Source organism: Bacillus rossius, chromosome 13 (assembly GCF_032445375.1).
Source record: "Bacillus rossius redtenbacheri isolate Brsri chromosome 13, Brsri_v3, whole genome shotgun sequence".
Taxonomy (NCBI): Eukaryota; Metazoa; Arthropoda; class Insecta; order Phasmatodea; family Bacillidae; genus Bacillus; species Bacillus rossius.
Window position 1 is genome coordinate 15379400 of NC_086340.1, and position 20015 is coordinate 15399414.

General features: G+C 36.6%; 1 protein-coding gene across 3 annotated transcripts in view; it reads right to left on the reverse strand.

Moving 5' to 3' along the window:
* The window catches only part of LOC134538266 (titin), a 381555-nt gene that overhangs the window by 66305 nt on the left and 295235 nt on the right, over positions 1 to 20015 (reverse strand). For all 3 annotated transcript variants that reach the window (XM_063379427.1, XM_063379428.1, XM_063379429.1), the window contains 4 exons: positions 19791 to 19971; positions 11324 to 11541; positions 7013 to 7294; positions 4425 to 4605 (listed from right to left, as the gene is read on the reverse strand). In XM_063379427.1, the coding sequence (XP_063235497.1) occupies positions 4425 to 4605; positions 7013 to 7294; positions 11324 to 11541; positions 19791 to 19971 (862 nt within the window). The remainder of the gene's footprint in view (positions 1 to 4424; positions 4606 to 7012; positions 7295 to 11323; positions 11542 to 19790; positions 19972 to 20015) is intronic.

The window sequence follows — 20015 nt, forward strand, 5'->3', positions numbered from 1 at the left end:
AAACCCATTCCGCTCCACAGGAAAATTTTGATTTTAAAAGTGCAAAATAGCACTTTTTAAGCAGTTTTTATATCTAACCATTGGATACATTGATGTTAAAATTATTATTGTTTCTTTTAGATAAAATTTGATGAATGAAGAAATTACAAATAAAGTTGGGCAGAATAATATTACAAAATAAAAATATCACGGTCTAGAATGTTGGGGGGGACAGTTCCCTCCACCCAAAAAGGTTCAGGGGGACACGTCCCCCCGTCCCCCCCCCCCTCGGTTCCTACGCCCCTGATCATCACTCTGATTCTCTGTCAAGAAGTCTTAGACTGACAGGCTACAGTTAGAGACAAGATTTTATGGTCTTATTATTAGGCCAATTTCATTTTTTTTGAAACAGGAGATTTCTGAGTTTTTGTTTTTATGTTTTATGTTAACCCATTTAATAAAAACTGTGTCATTTTGACAGACAGATGATGCACTCAGAAGAAAAATAAATCTGCAAGTATTTGTACGAAATATGTACTAACACTGTAATGTAAAAACAGAGTGTAATGTCAAAAATGAGTAAAATAATTTTTGCAATCCACTTAGTACATGCATTTTTGAAAAAACTTAATTCTGAATACATTACATTAATTGAGTTCAATATAGTAAATATGAGGTTTTTGTGATCTGAGTTAAGTTTTGATTAAAATTGCTGATTAATTTCATGATAGTAGTTGTTTTCGGCTCTGTATTGTGTATTAACTTACATTTCGGTGTTGTATGGTGTATAGACATTGATCTTGTCCAGGGCTACGGCCTCCCTTAAGCCCAATGTGCCTCACCCCGCTCCAGAACCCCCCTCTTCACCCACCAGCACCCTCAATTTCAAACCTCCCGCCACCAGGAACCAGAGTGTGTGTGCGTGTATTTGGATGCCCCGCAAGAGACGCGTGTAGAGCCTGTGCTGTGTACCCCTATTTTTAGGGATCGGAAAAATTCGCGGGTTAAATGAACTGTAGGATGAACTCCATAGTTCTACGTACACTCGGTCAAATGCCACCCACTCATTGGCTGCTGTCTTGTGAGACGTTCCAGCGTAGCAGCCTGTGATTCGATGAAGCTTTGGTGGGGTGTTTCTCATTGGCCCAGAGTCATCCAGGTGAGTTGTGAACCAATAGCAGAGGCAGCACTGAGGTATAACGATTTGTATTTTAGCCTATTGCGAAATTAATTCGCTAATTTTTCCGGTCTCTACCTATTATTATAAAAAGCAATAAAGTGCTATTTCTTGAACCATTGTCTAGTCCCGCAAGTGCAATCACATTTTCAGGAAGCCTGTAAGGACGGAGCAGCGCCATGCGCCACCTGCGGAAAGCACCCCCGCGCACTGTTGCATTTCGAACCTAAATAGTAATTAAGTATTCCTATAAACATTATTAACCAACCCTAAATATCTGCACATTTTTGTTAAGAGTTTAAAGTGTACCTTTTTCTTACATCCTCGAACCCTTCTCCGGGTGGTCGACCTATTTAATTAATAATTTAAGTTTGTAGCCGGATATTTAAAATTTACCGACGAGACTAACTCCTAGGCCAGGTCACGGGGTGCCCTGGTCCGCCGTAAACCAAATTCGTTGCCGTTGGCACTTTTACAGTTTTAGTATTTGAGAGGTCTATTTGAGTTCCAAGAGTAGCAAGCTGTGTAAATAAAAACCATCCTAACTGCAATCCAGAGTGATCTATTGTGTGACCACGTTCTCCCCGTTGTACCGAGTCTCAAGGCGTGTGGGACGCCTGGAAAGCCCACCAATGAACATGTAACGCTGAGAGCGAACCAGCAGGACAAATTGCAACCAAATGTAGGGGAATCGGACCTAGCACCCACACGGGCCATGTGACGACCCAGAGAGGGAGTCATCAGCCAGGTCCACGTGACCCAGTCACATGGTGGCGCCCATATTTACCATTAATTTACCATCCCGATCAAAACCGTGAATTCCCCGCAACGCCAACATGCTTTTCTGTGTTATTTCGGTTTTATTGGAAATTCACCATATAATCTTGTTGCTAGATATAATGTTTATATAAACTTTATTTGTCATTACTATTACTAAAGGGATATTTATATTTATTTATAATGGTGCTTTACATATTTTGTCTCAAGATATTAAAAGACAGTAAAAAGCCATGTAAGTGGTCTTAATTAATATCCCTTGAGTGACATTTTATGCTTGTAAATAAAATTTGTGAACATACAACAAATGCAAAATGGGCTATAATGTTAAATAAACACAAAACCAAGGAATTATTAAAAATGAAAAAAAAAAAAAACCAGTAATGGCATGTAAGACCGATTCTTAAATATGTAGACTTATTAACTGGAAAAAATTTTTTTAAAGAAAATAAAACCATACGCAGATTAAAAGGAAAATAATTTTTGTTTAAGTTATCAAATTATGACATTTTATATACACAGAATTATATGAACATAAATACTCTGATTTTTAAATCAGCGGTGAATGACCTTTTGGAAACCTGTGTGGGAAGAAGCTTCGAAAGCGCTCTGTATAAGTTGAAGTGAAGCCAAAATCCACAGCAGTTCACAGCTAAAAATAGAACTACTGGAACTAAAACCATACAACCATTCGACTTTAAAAAAATGTGGTTTACGGTCGCTTTAAGTTTACACTCTGAGTCAGCTAGTTAAGGCAAGCATCTCATAGCACGAAATTTGAACATGCGCACATAGCATGAAGAAGTCAACGCAGGTCGCTAGGCTCATGGCAGTGCTAGTTAGCAGCGTGGCAGATGAACACTAAAAGTACATCTGAAACAGGTCTATTGAATGTGTTCATTTAAGCTGTACGCAGCTATAGTCAATTTATAACTGTGCTACGCACAAACTTGTTGATAAAAACTCTGTTAACACAAAATGCCCATTAATACAAAGTCCCTATAAATTATATAGGAGTTATATATTCTTAAAAGTTTCTTTATCCCAAACTATTGTTATTATTTAATACAATGTTGATTTATCATTTCACTGCTAAGCAATTACATCAAATAAATAATGGTCACTGCAAACACCACAAAATAATCCTAATGGGTAGTAATACCCCTTAAGTTGAGCGCTTTAATGATGCAACAATTCTGAGAGTTACAAGACCTTTTTCAGGAAGGTATAAAAGGCAAAAAACCGACCTACGAGCAGCAGTGAAGTGAGAGAATGAGTGACAACTTGGTGAGCGATAGTGGGCGACTAGCAATGATGGGCTTAATGTGCGAAGATCGGAGTCACAGAATGGTGTCGAAGACGATGAGAGAATAGTGCGAAGCAATGTGTTGAAACCAAGTTGGGTGTTAAGACACAAATACTAGAGAAAGAGTCTGGGGAGAGTAAATAGTGGTCTTATTGGACTTATGAAAGTGCAATTAATTTGTGGACGGATATTTGAATTGCAATTTAACAAATAGTATAAATGTTAGCTTATAAAAAGAATGCCATTACTTAATTGGACTATGCTTTCTGGACCTGTTTTCCCCACTCCTAACACTATTTATAAATTTATTTGAATATTCATTACAAATTGTGAATAAATATTTTGAGACTTAGCTAAGCTATCAAGAGTTTTTTTCTTCGAATGAGTCTTGCAATGGAGAAGATTTATTTAGAATGCTTTTTTTTTTGGACATAATAGATAAAGTTTACGTCAGCTGATTATTTTGGCTTGTTTTCTGTGCGTGTGCAGTCATCGGTTTCGTCCGCTATTGAAGTTTATCTATGACATACAATGTAACCAGCAAAGGTGTATTAAAAAAAATTGGTTGTCTGTAAAAGTCGGTTTACGGACGATAGTTTAACGTGACAATGTCATAACAAAACATTGATGAAATGATTGCATACACTTATAAATAAAATTGAATCATTTTTATTGAATTATCACTACTTTGTATGGATACAAAGAAGGAGTGAAATGAAATCTACAATTTAATTGATAAATTTACTTTTATTTGCACTCATTAATTCAAATATGTATGTTTATTACTTTAACGAAGAGATTATTTTATTTATAACTTTTACACATGTTTGCTATTTAACTTCTTTCGATCTCTGTTATTCTGTTAAGGATACGACGATGATAGGAAAAGTAGGAAACGAATGGGAGTGTTTCAAGTTTTATGTGCCTCGAAAAAGTCAAATCGATGGTTGTTCCAATCGAGTGGAAGAGAGATAGATGCGGCGCAAGCGTACAATGAGCGTAACGGGACAATGAGCATAACGGGACAATGTGCGTAACGGGACACTTTTTCGTGCGTGCAGCCGGCGTTCATCGATTTATTAGACGTCACGTCAAAAAAATTAAAAGATTAGTTTGGTCAAATGAACCTTGTTGTTGCAAAGTACATAAATCTGGTCCTGTTAGTGAGGCGGCTGCAGTCTTCACCTTCCATGACGGAGAGGAAAGCGACGCAGGTGGCCTTCCCCGCCTCGTTGTCGGCGACGCAGGCGTATCTGCCGCAGTGCTCCTTCTGGGCGCGCTGCAAGGTCAGCACGTGCCGGTCGCCGACGCTCGACTGCAGGAACTCCTTCCCCGCCACCGGCTTGTCGTTGAACAGCCATTGCACCTGCCCACAGAGATCCTGTCACACGTCTGCTCCTCGGACCTTTAGAGCCCGTCTACAATAGTCCGAACCTGTGCGTGGTCCGTGTCCTTATCCGAATGTGAGTGACGTCACAGTGTCTCACCGAAAACTGCCCTGTCCACAATTGCGTTGTCCGATGTTCCAATGTATTTATTTCTAAAGTTGTCACCAGAGCGCAGTAAATGTGCCAAACCAAATGTTTTTGTTTTATTGTTTTGATGCTTTGTAGTTTGAGATTAAACTTATGAAAGTTATGTAAGTTATAACTGACATACAACACCTTCCATTTCCTTCAATAACAAAAACAAACACCACGTTTTCAAACGGGAACCGTATATTCAAATATCGTGAGTGTCCTGTTCTTTTTCTGTGTCCGAAGTACACAGGTTGGGACAAAAAGTTCAAATTGACGAATGTCTACGGACCAGATAGGTTCGGACCTTCGCCCACTTGACGCATGACTCAGAGGGTCACGTGGACCAATCAGCGACGAGTGTCCTTCGGACACAGTTTAGGACATCGCTATTGTAGACGGGCCATTAGTGACAGTTACACCCATGCACGGGCGTACATCCCAGGAACTAAGAAGCCCCTCACTGAGGGGGTGCCCGCCTGCACTTGCAAAATCGTGACCGCGAAACGGGTTTGATGTCAGAACCATGTCTCATGGAAAACTTTCTGTACATTTTAAAGTTTTATGCTTTTTTGCCTGCATGTAGACCAAAATATGGGCAGTGTGCAACATACAAGCACCGTGTCCAGAGATGACGTGTCGGTTAACCACGTGTGCCAAACTCTCGGGACGTGCAGGCCACCCCTGGAAATATCCGCCCCCCCCCCCCCCCTTCCGCACCTTGCGAATCCTACATATTTGCGCCCCTGCAGTTACAGTCTTGCAGTCTCTTTCAGAGAAAATCATTCACTTTAAGATATCTGAGAATACATACTGAGTTCTTCCTCTTAAAGAGTAATACCTAAGCTTGGTAATGAGCAAATTCACGTGGTCTCGTGTTGCAAACAAACTTATGACACAAAACGTGGACACAAAATTAAACATAGACTTCTTTAAAATAATGCAGAAAATGATAAATATAAGAAAATTGTGTTTTTGACTACATTTACGGACATGAATCACACATAGTTTCCATACCCGCCACTAGAATTTGTTGCTGAAGCAGCTACGTCGACAATCCAATCGTTCAGTTTGCAAACCAAAATTTTAAACTACATAATGATGAAACTGCTACTATAAAAGAAAAAGAAAATAAACTTTAAAAAATATTAAACCCCAGCTTTGGACCTGATTTTCAACATGGAATTTTATTCAAATACTGCCAAGCTTCTTGAAAATACACTAAACAATTAGTACTATAAAGTTTCCTTTTGGCTTTGTGATCTTTGATACGTGCCATCTGCTACAGATGGCAGCACTGTGGTTACACCGTTCCATTCATGAAACTACTCCTACCAGGATACAGAGAACTAAGATGTTACACAAAAAAAAAAATACGTTTTATGGATGCATCATGAGTTAGAAGTGAAACATCATGCTTATATAATACACTGAAATGATGAAACAACAAATAAAATAATTCACAAAAAAAAAAAAAAGTTCATAATAGAGGTTAAAAATTATGATATACATGATGAAAAAATAAGACAAGCCAATAGTCTGATAGTTGTCCGACTCTCTACTTCATTCCTAAGTGGTCCTCCCCTTTCTATGATTGTTCACCCCCACTTCTAAGCATTGCACTTTTCATTAGGCGTCGATGAGTCATCACCTTGAAAAAACAATTCACTTCAAAAAAGCAATCGTAAACTTATAAAAAAACAAATACCAACTGAACAGTGTACAAAACACTTAACTGATTTCTGCAGTGAACTAAATATGTATGAAATAAATAATTATAATAAAAATACCTCACTAAAGCCAAACCCACCTATGCAAGAAATTGTATCCAAATTTATTTTTTAAATAAAGTGACCCATAAACTATTCCTTGATAAATACAACCCAATATAAAAAAAAAGTAGTTTAAAACCGTTTATCAGTGAACAGAAAGAGTTATTTATTTTAAAAGTAATATTTGTGTTTACTTTTAAATAAAAATATGGTTTAATATATTATCTAGTCAGCTAGCTAGCAGTTAGCTAAGAACTTTAATAAAATAACTAAAATACTAAATTGAATATAATATCATTGTTATGTACTTAAAAACTAGTGTTATGAAGTTGCAAATTTAGACAATATAAAGTGTTCATTAAGTGTCATAAGTACATACACATGGAAAAATTAATGCAGTACATATTTCTGTAACGAGAATGAGAGGACCTTATTAAAATCGAGTAAGTAAATGTTTTCACAGTTCGTAATTTTAACTCCATACCTTCGGTTGAGGCTTCCCGGAAATCACGCACTCGAACTTTGTCGACTGGTTCTCCAGGATACTCCTGTCGGCGAACAGCTCCTTGAACGCGGGCGTCTCTTTCTCCGGTCGCTGGGGTTCCGGCCGCTTGATGTCGGCCGGGCCGAACGACTTGACGATCAGGTTGGCGAAGCACTTCGCTTCACCGCAGACGTTGCTCGCTCTGACGGTGTACACCCCTTTGTGGCCGGGCTGCGCCTTCACGATCGTCAGGCTCACGTTCCCTTTGCCGTCCTCAGCTATCTGGAAACAGCGAGGCCGGAGTCGCGTGACGCGAGGCACCAACCTTCCAGCACTTAACTTCCTACGTGATACAACCTGAGTTCCCGTCCAACCATCCAATACACATAATTTTTTTGAAGTTATATACTTCTTTAGGCATGTTACCAAAAAAAAATATGAGAGTGAATTTTTACCTTATGCATGCACCATGTAACAAAATTTTCACAGGATGAAAAAAAAAAAAAAAGGCTACATAATATAAAGGTTACATACAAATAAAAATTATATACGTGCTTTTAAATCTTACACTTAATATTTTCCTAATGCATGTTTTAACAAAGTATTATACATTGTTACGGCTGGATTTCACACACAATTATCTTTTTTTTTAAATTTTCTCTTTATTATTAGTTAAGGGCTATTTCTGTAAATGTAACACTATACATATAGGAATTGTTCTCTACAAATATTTCCTACAGATGTCATTAATTGTTATAAAATGGGTGTAAGAAGTTGCACAAGTGATTGTAATTACTAATTAGTATCACTTGGGGGCAACGTTTTACACCCATTATATTACACTTAAAGAATATCTGTTGAAAATATTAGTGACAGAACAATAAATGTGAGTGCGGTATAGTGTTATATTAAAATAAATAGCCCCTAAATAAAAGTAATGGAATGATGAAACAATTTAAAAAAATTCATCATGGTGTGTGAAAGACAGCCATAACAAAGCTAAACCAACAAAAGTAATCGTTGATGGCTACCCACTGATAACTGTCCAATGATGTGGAAAATAATAACGCCGGTTCATATTTAGAGCAAGCATCGCAGCAGCCCTCAGCTCACTTATAGAAACACTTCCTGTTTAATTTCGGCCAACCAAACCAAAGACACAGCAAAGTAAAGGCATCCCACTTTCATTATTGTAACCTTTCTTAGTAAGTCATAGATGAGTGCTTGCAAAGTACATACAATACGCCACAATACATAGGATGGGATTTTACTCAAATATCCACGATAACAAAGAGGAAGTGACAAAGTGATAAAAAATTCTAGTAAGTAGCTTAAGTATGTCTCTATAAGAGAGACTAAGATTATTCATCAATACTCTTTGAAAATCCTGTCTGAAACAAGCTTAAAGCAGATTATTAATTAAAATTCTAAAATTCTAAAATTCTTAAACATTGAGGTACCTATGTTAAATTTCATTTTTTGTAATGTTCAATATAAAGTGGTTTTGGTTGCTCCTGAGATTCTTAGCTAACTTCAGAGCTTCTTTAAAAATGTGCGAGTTAGCGAACATGACATTTTACATCAGTGTCAAGCCAACTTTCTTTCAATTAAATATAAAGGAAGAAAATTACTGATTTGAGACCAGACAACAACAAAAATCACAGTTTGATTTAGCAAACATCTAAGTACTTTCAAACCTTGGCAATAAAACTCAGCAAAATCAGTTTTCTGCTAAAAAAAAATTTTTTTTGTTATGAGGGCAATGTTTATCAGCTGATGAATATCTACTTAAAATCTCTTACAGACACTTAATGTGAATGTGTGAATGGCAATATAGATAAAAATTTTAACATTATTTTAAATTATTTAAAAATATATATATAAATATAATTTTATGTCAGTATTAGACTAAGTAGAAATCTGTGATGTATCAGTAATTTTTTTATTTGTTAATAGTGTAATTTGAAGTTTAATTGCTATTAGGAATAATTTTTTTTTTACATCACATATATGTCATGCGTTAGGCACTCATTCAGTGTAAGAGGGGAAAACATGTCGTAACTGATACAAACAACGTAGAAATAAATAAATAAATACTGTAGAGTCTCGATTAACGAGTTAATACGAGACTGCGGCAACTTCTGACAACACTGACAGAATAAGAAAAAGTTTTATTTTTTAGTTGGCCCAGTGGTATTATTCATTGGGATGATGTTTTTCCAGCTTTTTTTTTTTCTGTGTAGATTCTTTCACACCACTCCACCATTTTCCCAACCAGTAAATAACTTAAAAAAAAAAAAAAAAGCTTTTGACAATTGTTAGATTGTTTTCTAGGTCCTCAAACAAATGTTTCAACAGTCTTTGCTGGTGGTGATGGAGTTTTCTCAAGACTCTATACTGGAAGTCCTAATATCCTCGAGTATGAAGCATAGAATAAAGTGAGCCTAACCCTTCTAATATTATAAGTGAAAAAGTTTGTATGATTGTATGTTTGGATGTTTGTTTCTTAGTCACGCAAAAATGGTTGAACGGATTTACTAGATGAAATTTGGCACACAGATAGTTTATAACCTGGATTGACATATAGGCCACATAATATAAAAATCCATTCCTAATGGAATGAAAAATGGATAAATTAATTTTTATAACAGAAAAAAATCATAGTGTGTGACATTTCTTTATGTCCACTACGTGGTCACATAGTAAGGTCTAGCAACTTCAAATTCTTCTCCTTGGGTTGAACCCATCCGCTTACTGGAGCGTGCGGCGGTTAGCAAAATAAAGGCGTTAATAATAGTTTAGTTCTTAACTTCATAAATAGATAGCATTGCCTTGAATTTTAAATGCACCATCGTTTGATGCATCTGTCACATCTTGCATATGTTTGTTACTTCTACACGCTGTATTAACACATGGCTACTTACTTATTATACTTATACTAATAAAAAAAAAATAAGTCAGTCAATAACATTAACAAAAAGATTTTCGAAGTGTTAGTCGGCGAATCAAAAATATACACATCAATAGTTACGGTGATGAGCAGTGACGACAGTACAACTTACCGTATAGAATTTCTTAACAACTTGGAATTGACAGGCGTGCCTTCCCATAAACTGGAGCTGAAGGTTGACGTCTCATCTGTTGATGCGTAATATTGATGCACTGAGATTGTGCAATGGAACCAGGCTACGTGGGAAGGAATATCATAAAGGCCACCATTCTTACCGGAGCAGCTAAAGGAGAGGGCGTGTTGATTCCCAGAATCCCTATTATCTGACCTTTAATAAGTCCCAGGGCCAAACGCAATATGGCGGGAATTCATTTGGGCACTCCTTGCTTCTCACGTGGTCAGCTTTATGTCGGTTGCTCAAGAGTATCGAATGCCCAAAACTTACACGTACTGGCGAGAAATAATAAATCAAGCAATGTCGTCTACAGAAGTATATTAACTTAAAATATGTGCATCAAATAAAAAAATATACAATGATATGATGGGTTAAATTTTTTATCTTCTTTTTTTATTATCACATTTTTAATTTTTCTATGGATCATATTCTGAAGTCCACACAGACGAAGTCGCAGACAGATGCTAGTACTACATAATATTGTACCTTACTCTTAACTACGACCAAAATTAATAAAACAACCTTAACCATAAAATAAAAAAAAATATGTTTGAACAGATACGTGAAAAGTGATGGGTCGAATTCCAATTTTCTTAAATATGAATCTCGAATTTTAATCTCAGAGAGTACTCTGAATGTACCCCTTGAATCCAAATCTAGGTGTCAAGGGTCAAAATTAAAATATTGTACAATAAATGAAAAATATAACAATGATGTTGAAAAATTCTACTCTAACAGACTAAGTTTCTAGAATCAACACATATTGTAATTTTATTTATAAAATTACATGTCATAAGTGAGCCATGGTAACAGAATAGGTATGAATAACAAAAAAAACTTTACTTGGAAGACTTCAGAGTTTATCTGTGTTCAATTTTTAACTTACTTTATTTCCTTTTATATTTTTACTTCAAATTTTTTTTCCCCCTTGAATAGTGAATGCTTCGAATAGTACGGATTTGCTGGTGTTTAAGGTTTTTGAGAGTTTTATTGGCCCATCCCTAGTACTTTAATATTATCTTATAATTTTATTAAATTAGAAAAATGTATTTAATAAAATTAAATTTTTTTTAAAATAATAATGCGTGCTCATGTTGTAAATGAAGTGTGCTAGGACACCTAACTGACTGGGCCGCAGGGGACCCGAGCAGTCAGCCGCGTCGGAGCGAGGGTAACGTGATCCCACCTGGATGCCGTCCGTGGAGGCAATCTCCCGGTTGTTCAGGAGCCAGGTGATGCTGGGCCGCGGTTCCCCCTCCACGCAGCACTCCAGCACGACCTGGTCGCCCTCCGACGCCAGGACGTCCGTCAGGAGCCTGCCGAACTTGGGGGCAGTCCCCACGGGCTCCACCACCACCTTGGATGCCTGCTGCCGCGTCGCCGGCTCCGCATCCCCGCTGATCGCTATGCCGAAGAAACGGAACATTGCCCTCGACCTTCGCTCTCCCTCCCCCGCGGCGCAGTGTCTCAACGAGAGGACGCGGCGAAACGTTCCGACAGGAGGAGCGGGAACCCCATATTCAGCGGCAGACTGCACCGCCCCGTTCTCACGCTTCGGGAGAGGAAGCTATTTCCGGAACGAAGCCTACGACATCTCCGACCGACCGAGAGAGAGAGAGTGTGTGTGTGTGTGTGTATGCGACTACTTTCTTGGCGCCCTGCGAGCGGCAGGTCGGTCCATTCTCGGACCGGCGAGGGGGGAAGGGGGAGGAGGGGAAAGGGGAGGCGCGCGCCTCCCCCGAGTATTTGGGCCACGTCTAGGGGACGACGAGCGTCATTTGGTAGCGTTCCAAGAACGGTCCACGGCTCGCGTAAACAAGTTGGCAACCCTGCTGCAGACTTCCATCAGACTGGTCTCCACACTTAACTTTTCATGCGTAAACGCATGCACATATGTATGCGCATGCAATGTGTCTGTGTATATAAGTTTATGCTGGTGAATGTGCAAAAATAGATGGCAATAAACAAGAAGGAAATACCACAGTATTACACATACTTTTTGCACCGTTCAAAAGTTTTTTTTTTTTAATTTTTTTATAGTAAATCAATAACTTGAAAGTATTCCCAAATATTAACATACTCTCTTTTTTTCATTGGCCAGTCTGTGGCCAGGCGACAACCGTACGGCACAGAGGCATATGCACGGATGTAAAAACATTAGGTCCTTTACGCCCCATAGCCGCAAGTGAACTTGCCATAGATGACGATTGTACAAAAAGCCGATAGCATAGTCAGATCTGAGCGTGCATCTCTTCCCCCCCCCCCCCCCCCCCCCCCCGCTCCCTTCATGTAGCTAACTGTATGCCACGGTACATCTGTTGTTTACCGAGTTGAAGCAGACTTTGTGGCATCATGCCCAACCTTTTTTTTAGCCTGTGGCGATTTTGTGCTAACTGAAATTTACAGACAAACAATTCAAGCCTGAGGCAGTAAAATTAACATTGCGCTAATTGAATTCGTGCAATTTGAAGACGTGCTAAGTGAGGGATTGGTATATTCTCTTTAACAATAACTTGTTTGGAATATTTATTTAACTCAAATTTAAAGTAGCCAAATAAGTGTTCTTGGTGATTACTGTAATTAGCTGGAGAAAAATATAACAATAAAAAATGACTTGATGTAAGATTAACTACAATGTGTGAATTTATGTATTGGCTACTGGCAAACGGGACCAAAATAGCTCTTAATGGCCATGGAAATAGCACTGATAAAATTAGATCTGAAATCAGACGGAGCAATTGAAGACTACCCCATGATTCTATACCTGAACCAGTGATGCAAATTTACCACACACATAATAATTAATGATGTGTGCAGTTATATCAAAAATCTTGTTACAGAAAAACTGTTTAACTTATTACTATTTATCTGGAATGTAACTTTTAGTGTTGAAGCTGTAGCATAAAGAACACACAAATAATATATATGTTAACTATTTTATTTTTTTCACACATTCTGGGAAAGATTATTTGTAAGGATTTTGGTGTGATTCTTTCTTTGCATTGACTTAGTAATGTAACCAGAGCATAATGTACTTAAAATAAAGTATTTTTTTGCCTCAGTTTGTATGTCTACATTATACAAGAACGATCAGTGATGGATATATAACAAAAAGACTGACGAAAATACTGTGGAAAACTGAAACATACCCGAAAATAATTAAAAATATGAAGCTGAGTTTCAATTAGGTATTCAATGTAATTTAATAATTTTGTACATTACATACTGTGCCTATGTCCATTTCTTTATGTTTTGGTTTTAGCGAAGAAAATCATCGCAAGAAGAACTGAAAATGAATTAATTTGTTTAGTTTTTGACTATGAATTTTTTTTTATGTACTTCTAGCCCAGATAATTCATTTCAATAAACTCGATAAAAACACATATAAGCCTAAAGTAGAAAAATGACAAAATTGAATGCTGTCTTCGATTATGCTGATCAAACTGTTCAAGATATAACAAAATAATTGTGCAATAATTGTAATAAAAGAACAGGAAAAGCAACCAGAGGTACACAAGCTTCTTAGAGCCGGAGCAAAAGATCTCTTGAGTTTGCCAGATTCTTTGGTTGCTAAATGTCACCATTGGCCCATTGCTCACCGCGGAAGTTGCGATGTCTATCTACCGGCCATACCGGCGTATGGCATCATGCCAAGACACATTTTGTAACCTACTTGTGCTCATTTACTTTGGCTCGGAATATAGACTAGGAAAATTAATATAGAATTTTTTCTCCTTCACATGTTTTTTAGCCAAAAAGATGATTAAAATGGAAGCAACGAGAAAAAACTTATTATGGGCCAAGCTTATCAGCAGACAGGTATGTAAACTCATAACTCAGTTACAATGTTTTTCATGCGCAAAACCTGAACTCTCTGTATTCAACATTTGGTCGGAGTAATTTCATGGATGCGATGGAAGTCGCATGGAACAGAAATGTGTATCCAGAGTGCTGCCATCTGTGGCAGATGGCGCCAACTAAAGTTTACAAAGACAAAGGAAAACTTTATAGTATTAATTTTTTAATGATTTTTAAAAAAAGATGGGCAGTATTTTAGTAAAATTCCTTGTCGAAAATTAGATCCAAAGCCACCGTTGAGTATTTTTTCAATTTTTTTCTTTGCTTGTTCGGAGCCCTATCATTATATATTTTTAAATTTTGGTCGGAAAATCAAATGATTCGATAGTCAACGTTGCTGCTCCGACAACGAATTCTACATGCAGGTGCAGAAACTACGTGTGATTTGCATCAAGAAACGTGGTTGAAAACACAATTTTCATATATTTAATACGCTCTGCATTATTTTAAAGAATTCTACGTTAAAGTTTCATGTCCTAGTTTCGTATTATAAAAGTATTTGTAACATGAGATCACATAACTTAGCTCGTTACCAAGGTTAGCTGTTACACATCTCTGGTCAGTACTGAAAGACTCGCTCACATTATTTTTTTTGCTGGATCCGGTCAAACCACTGCACAAGAGAACTGGAAGATAACTTATCTTTAAGCTTCAGCGTAAGGTGTCAAGAGACAACAAACCCTTGGCATTCGAAGACAGGATAAAGTCCGTTTCAACTTCATTTTGTATCAAAATTCAATGTATTTTGTTACAACATGAGTGACGTTAGTGAAAGAAAGAATATGAATTGCATATTTTAAATTTAAGTGAAACATTTAAAAGTAAGGAAACCATCACTTTCCTTTCATTCTAGGGAATGTTTACTTCCTACTACAAATGACTAATGCTAGAGCATCTATGAGGCTTAAATGCTAGTTTTACTTCTGGATGCCTGTCAGCTGCTTAAAGCATAGGTAAAAAGAACGAAGATATATTAAAGAGCTGCATCGGCATTTACGTAGGGTGGGTAGAGAAAACTACTGTAGGCCTAAACCCTCCCAGTTTGGTTGACAGGTTTCGAACCCACGACCTCGTGAAAGCGAGCCAGACATACTAACACATTCAGTCAGTGGCGGATACAGGAATTTATTTTGGGAAGGGGAAGGGAATGTTTTGAAAAAAATAAAATAAATTCAAAAACAAGAAGGGGTTTGGACTGCTAAATTATAATTCTCAATGTACGTAACTTTCTATGTAGTTTGTAGCTGAAGGTGTGGAATAAAATAATTTTGCATCAACCAGAATCAGAGGATCTAGCATTTTTACTTTCATAACTTCTTGGTGGGAAGTCAAACCCCATACCCCATCCCCCTGCATCTGCTACTTCACACAATAAATCACGCCTGGTATATTATTATACTATACAGAAAGGGCTGGTAATTTACTCCACTTAAAATTACCATATACGTATAAATATTGAAACTACTTAGCAAAAAAATTTTAGACAGTACTCAACGCTAATTTCATAGTAATATCATACATAACAGCAAGTAACTTAAACTATTTGGACTAATATACTAAACAGCATAAAATTGAATGTAAAGTTATATTATATGAAGGAAAAAGGAAATTATTTTTTAAATTATTCATATCTGTAAGAGAAAACATCATTACAAATATTTTTGGTTATGAATGAAGTGCAAAAATGATTCAATAAGTAACAGTCAATCAAGAAGGAATATGTGGTTGATCATAATATTGGTCTCAATGCAGTTATTCAAGCTTAAGTACTCTTCTCCTTAATTTGACTATTGAAACAACGAACACGCTATTTTCGTACGTATGAAGCATATAATATACTACCACACACACACTTTCCCCTCCACACGAACACCACATGGGGCTTTTCCGGAATTTTTTTTAACCGTAGGCGGTGAATATTTTTAGATGGCTTTGGGCGGCAGCTATCCCCTTTTTTTCTTTCCTCCTGCTTGGTGCAAGCATTCACACTGGTCCGTTCACTGGAGTTGTTCACATTCTTGGCTTCATGCGAGGAGATGCACGTGAAATTTGCATGCACACTCTTCAAAATAACGAGTTGCACAACAGCTGGTTCTTGCATAAAACTAACATTACCGGAGGCCACGCTTAAGCTATACTTTCAACTCAATATCCTTCCTGTGGCATATAGAGTTAATTTTTAATGCAGGGCCTAATTACAAATTATGATTATAAATTTTAAATTACAACATCAATCCTAATGCAAGACATAAAAAGATTTTAACAGTGACCAAATTAATTATTAGGTTACGGAAGGGCATCAAAACATGATGTAACTTCCTTTAGCTCTCTGCAAAGCTATCATGATGGAAACCAGAAATGAACATAAATCTTAAAAGGTCAATTTTAAATTCCCTATCACTTGATACAATACAAATGAAATGATTTGTACCCAAATGTGTTTGAATAAATAAAATAAAGTAAAATTAAAAATTACATGAAAAAGCATCAAAAGATCCCATTTGTAATGAAATAAGAGTAATTTAGTTGAATCGAATTTCAATGATTAAATGCTTGAATTGTAACGAAATAAATGAAAGGAAATACCCATTTTTGTGTTACCATATTCAGGTGTTTCTGACTGGGCCAGAAAAAAGCACAATATATTGTGATTGTTCTGTACCTTTCCACCCATGCCGATGACCATTAAATCATATCATAAATGTGCTGCATACGTACTGAAGTAAGACATAATTATGTTAGCAAAAAATATATATATTTCCCACACTGGAAGTGCAATCTAAAACGGTTCTGGCACACTTGGTGATTACCTTTTTAATAGTGGAAATGTCCGATGAAAGAAACAGAGCCCTTGGGATATATTTAAAAATAAAAATAGTTTCAAAATATGATTTACACATTTAATGGGGGTGTGCCACTGGAGTTAATGCGCAGTTCCACCTCTCTTTCTGGGTTGGCAGGCAATTCGGAAATGGCCTGCACACACGTCACTCGCAACACTCACTATGAACAACAAACAGATATAAGAGGCGTGCAGGGGAGTTGTATCGGGCTCTGTGAAACGAAGCCCCAAAATTCATGTCAATTCTTATCTTAAACTCCACACGTTTGATAAATGCAATTTTTTTACACTGTACTAATAATGTTTTACAATAGATAAGTTAATTAGTGGAAAAAAATTAATTAAATTATCTTACTTAGTAATGCAATGTTTAGACTACTTACACTGGAACTTACCTAAAACACACACTTACCTGGTTGCTAATTGCTAGTTTTGAGAAAATACAAGTCCGAAAACAACAGTAAATTTTTTTTTTTTAATGATAAATCCTTTTTTTACAATAAAACTGTCTTCTTTTTTTTTGCCTAACATTTAATAGGGAACATAACGTTTTAACCAAAAATATTCGTACAGAAAATTTTTTTGATGAAAATTAAATAGTATACACCAAAATCTCATACAAACAAACTTGACATACAAAATAATATTACAAAATCTTGTCCGTAGTTTGTAAATTACAACAATTACACACGAAAAAGTTTCAGCTCTCTGATATGATCTTTATGAGAGGTGTACTATACGAAAATAACTCTTGCTGAATTATCTAGTTTCAGTTAACAGATATTTTTTTTTTATCCCCTTCCAATTGTTTCACCGGGACGAACGCCAGTATTACGTAACCGCCCTGTTACAAATGTTCCCGAGCAAGACACAGCTTAAGGTGTGAGACCTGGCACTGGCTGGGAAAAGAAAGTGGTTGGCAAGGTGGTTGGTCTGATTCCCGGCGCCTCTCACGTCTATTAAGTCTCCATCAGAAATAAATACTCTCTTGAAGCAATGCCAGTGACACGAACGTGCAACTTGCAGCGCTCCATCTACTGGCGAGAGAGTTCTCCCCCCCCTACTGCCCTCAACGCTAAGGCAATGTTTTTTTTTTATTATTGCAGACTAAAAAATTTCAGGGCTCGCACCAAATAATCTTCAAGGACTTGAAAAAAAAAATGTTTAATGGATAGTTTAAGGGTGTCACTGGTTTTTCGATAGCTTTAATTTGAAAACTGATTATGCTCTGTTAGTTTTACAACTGACATCACAGATACGGCACAAGTGTGCTAAGAAGTTTTTCAACAGCCTTGATAATAAATTTAGCTTTATTAACAACAACAAAAAATAATAAATATTTTTAACGTGTTCTGTACGAAAAGTGAATGAATGGATTGATTCTTTATAAACAAATTGATAAATACATGACCAATAATTTTTATCTCTATCTCCTAATAGGCCTGTGCTTCAACTAAGTGAATAATCAAAGCTTTTTTTAATGATTGATTTGACTTTGCCAGGAAATTTGCTGTTCGTTTTATTTGAATCTTTGGTTGTGATGCAAAGCTTGTGTCTGACGTGAAGCTTCACATTTGTTGCAAAGCTTTAAAAAATCAGAAGTCTAAAATTTTCTTATAAAAATATTATTATTATTTTTTTTATGTTTTGCTTCAATTAATGTTGGTTACTTAAAAAAATTAAAAGGTGGCACTCTGTTTGCTTTTGTGATAGCTCAAAATCAAAATTTTTCATGGTTATTTTCTAATTTTTTGTTGTATGATGTAATATTTATAGAGATAATAGGTTAATAACTTCATCATGTCAAACATTACAAATGTTAAACTATTTTTTTTCCCCATCAATTCTGTATTTTAGTATATAAGCGTAATTCAACTTCACCAAGAACAATATTCGTAATTTGATTCGACTTCGTGAATATTTTAAACATTCAATTTGATACTTGCTTCTTATTGAAAAAAATAGTATTCACTCAGCCATATCTCCTTATCTTAGACAGTTTAAATTGTTAGTTATAAGTTCCTTTAAGTTATTTACCTAATTTACTTCGTACCTATTTGATTACTAATATTACTTTAAACATATACTGCTTTTTTATATTTTGCATAAATATATCTAAGGCACTTTATCAGGCATGTTCAGAGCCACGGCCATGCTGGATTAGCAATTTGGTCAGATATTGTTTTAAAGGGAATATCAAAGAAAAATTAATATACAATGCAATGATATTTAAAACAAGTTGTACTAAATTGCTCTAAGGAAAGAAAAAAATATACATGAGCATTATTGCTTGAAAAGGTGATGATAAACACTGAGCAAACTAAAAATCACAGGTAGCGTAGTGGCATGCTCGGGTGGTTACTGCCAACAAACGCCGAAACACACCCAGATGGGATGAGTGCCAGATTACAGAAGGTACCAAAATGAAGAATACTGTGATAAAGAGTGTCTAATGTAATTTAAACTGACTGTCTCTCAATAAATCACCTGACTCAGTCATGGCCGACTTCACGTTTTTCAAGAACCAGATATAATTTTTTTAAACTAATCAGAGGGCCTGACATGTGAAGTAATATCAGATAACTTACAAAAAAAAATTAATGTTGTTTTATACTGTAGGATAACCAATAAGTACAATACGTGGCATATGGTGAGGAAAAGAAAAATAATTCTCTTAAAAATAATGTCAAGTATTATTTTAAAAAAATTTAAAATTTAGAAGAATAATTGTGAATAAAAATTTTTTTTTTTAAATATTTCTGTGAGAACAGAACAGTGTTGTCACGCAAACAAAGGTGGCTAATACACGACAGTGTACCTGATATATAAATATATTTGTTGAAAGATTCTTCAACTGGGCCGCGCAAAAACGATGTCGCGGCCCGCCACTTGAACATCGCTGGTCCAGCTACAAGCGACGGGTGCTGGAAGGAACGAACTCGGACACACTTACTCTGCACGGAGAGGTTGCACCGGCTGGAAGCCTCCCCTCCGGAGTTGATGGCCACCACCTTGTACTCTCCCGCGTCCTCCGAGAAAACCTCGCCGATTATCAGCGAGCACCTGTCCCCTTGGAACAGCAGCTTGAAGTCGTCAGATTCCTTCACGGGTCGGTCGTCGTGGTACCAGATCACCTGGCGGAACACACGGCCAGATGTGAACCCGAAACTCTGACCAA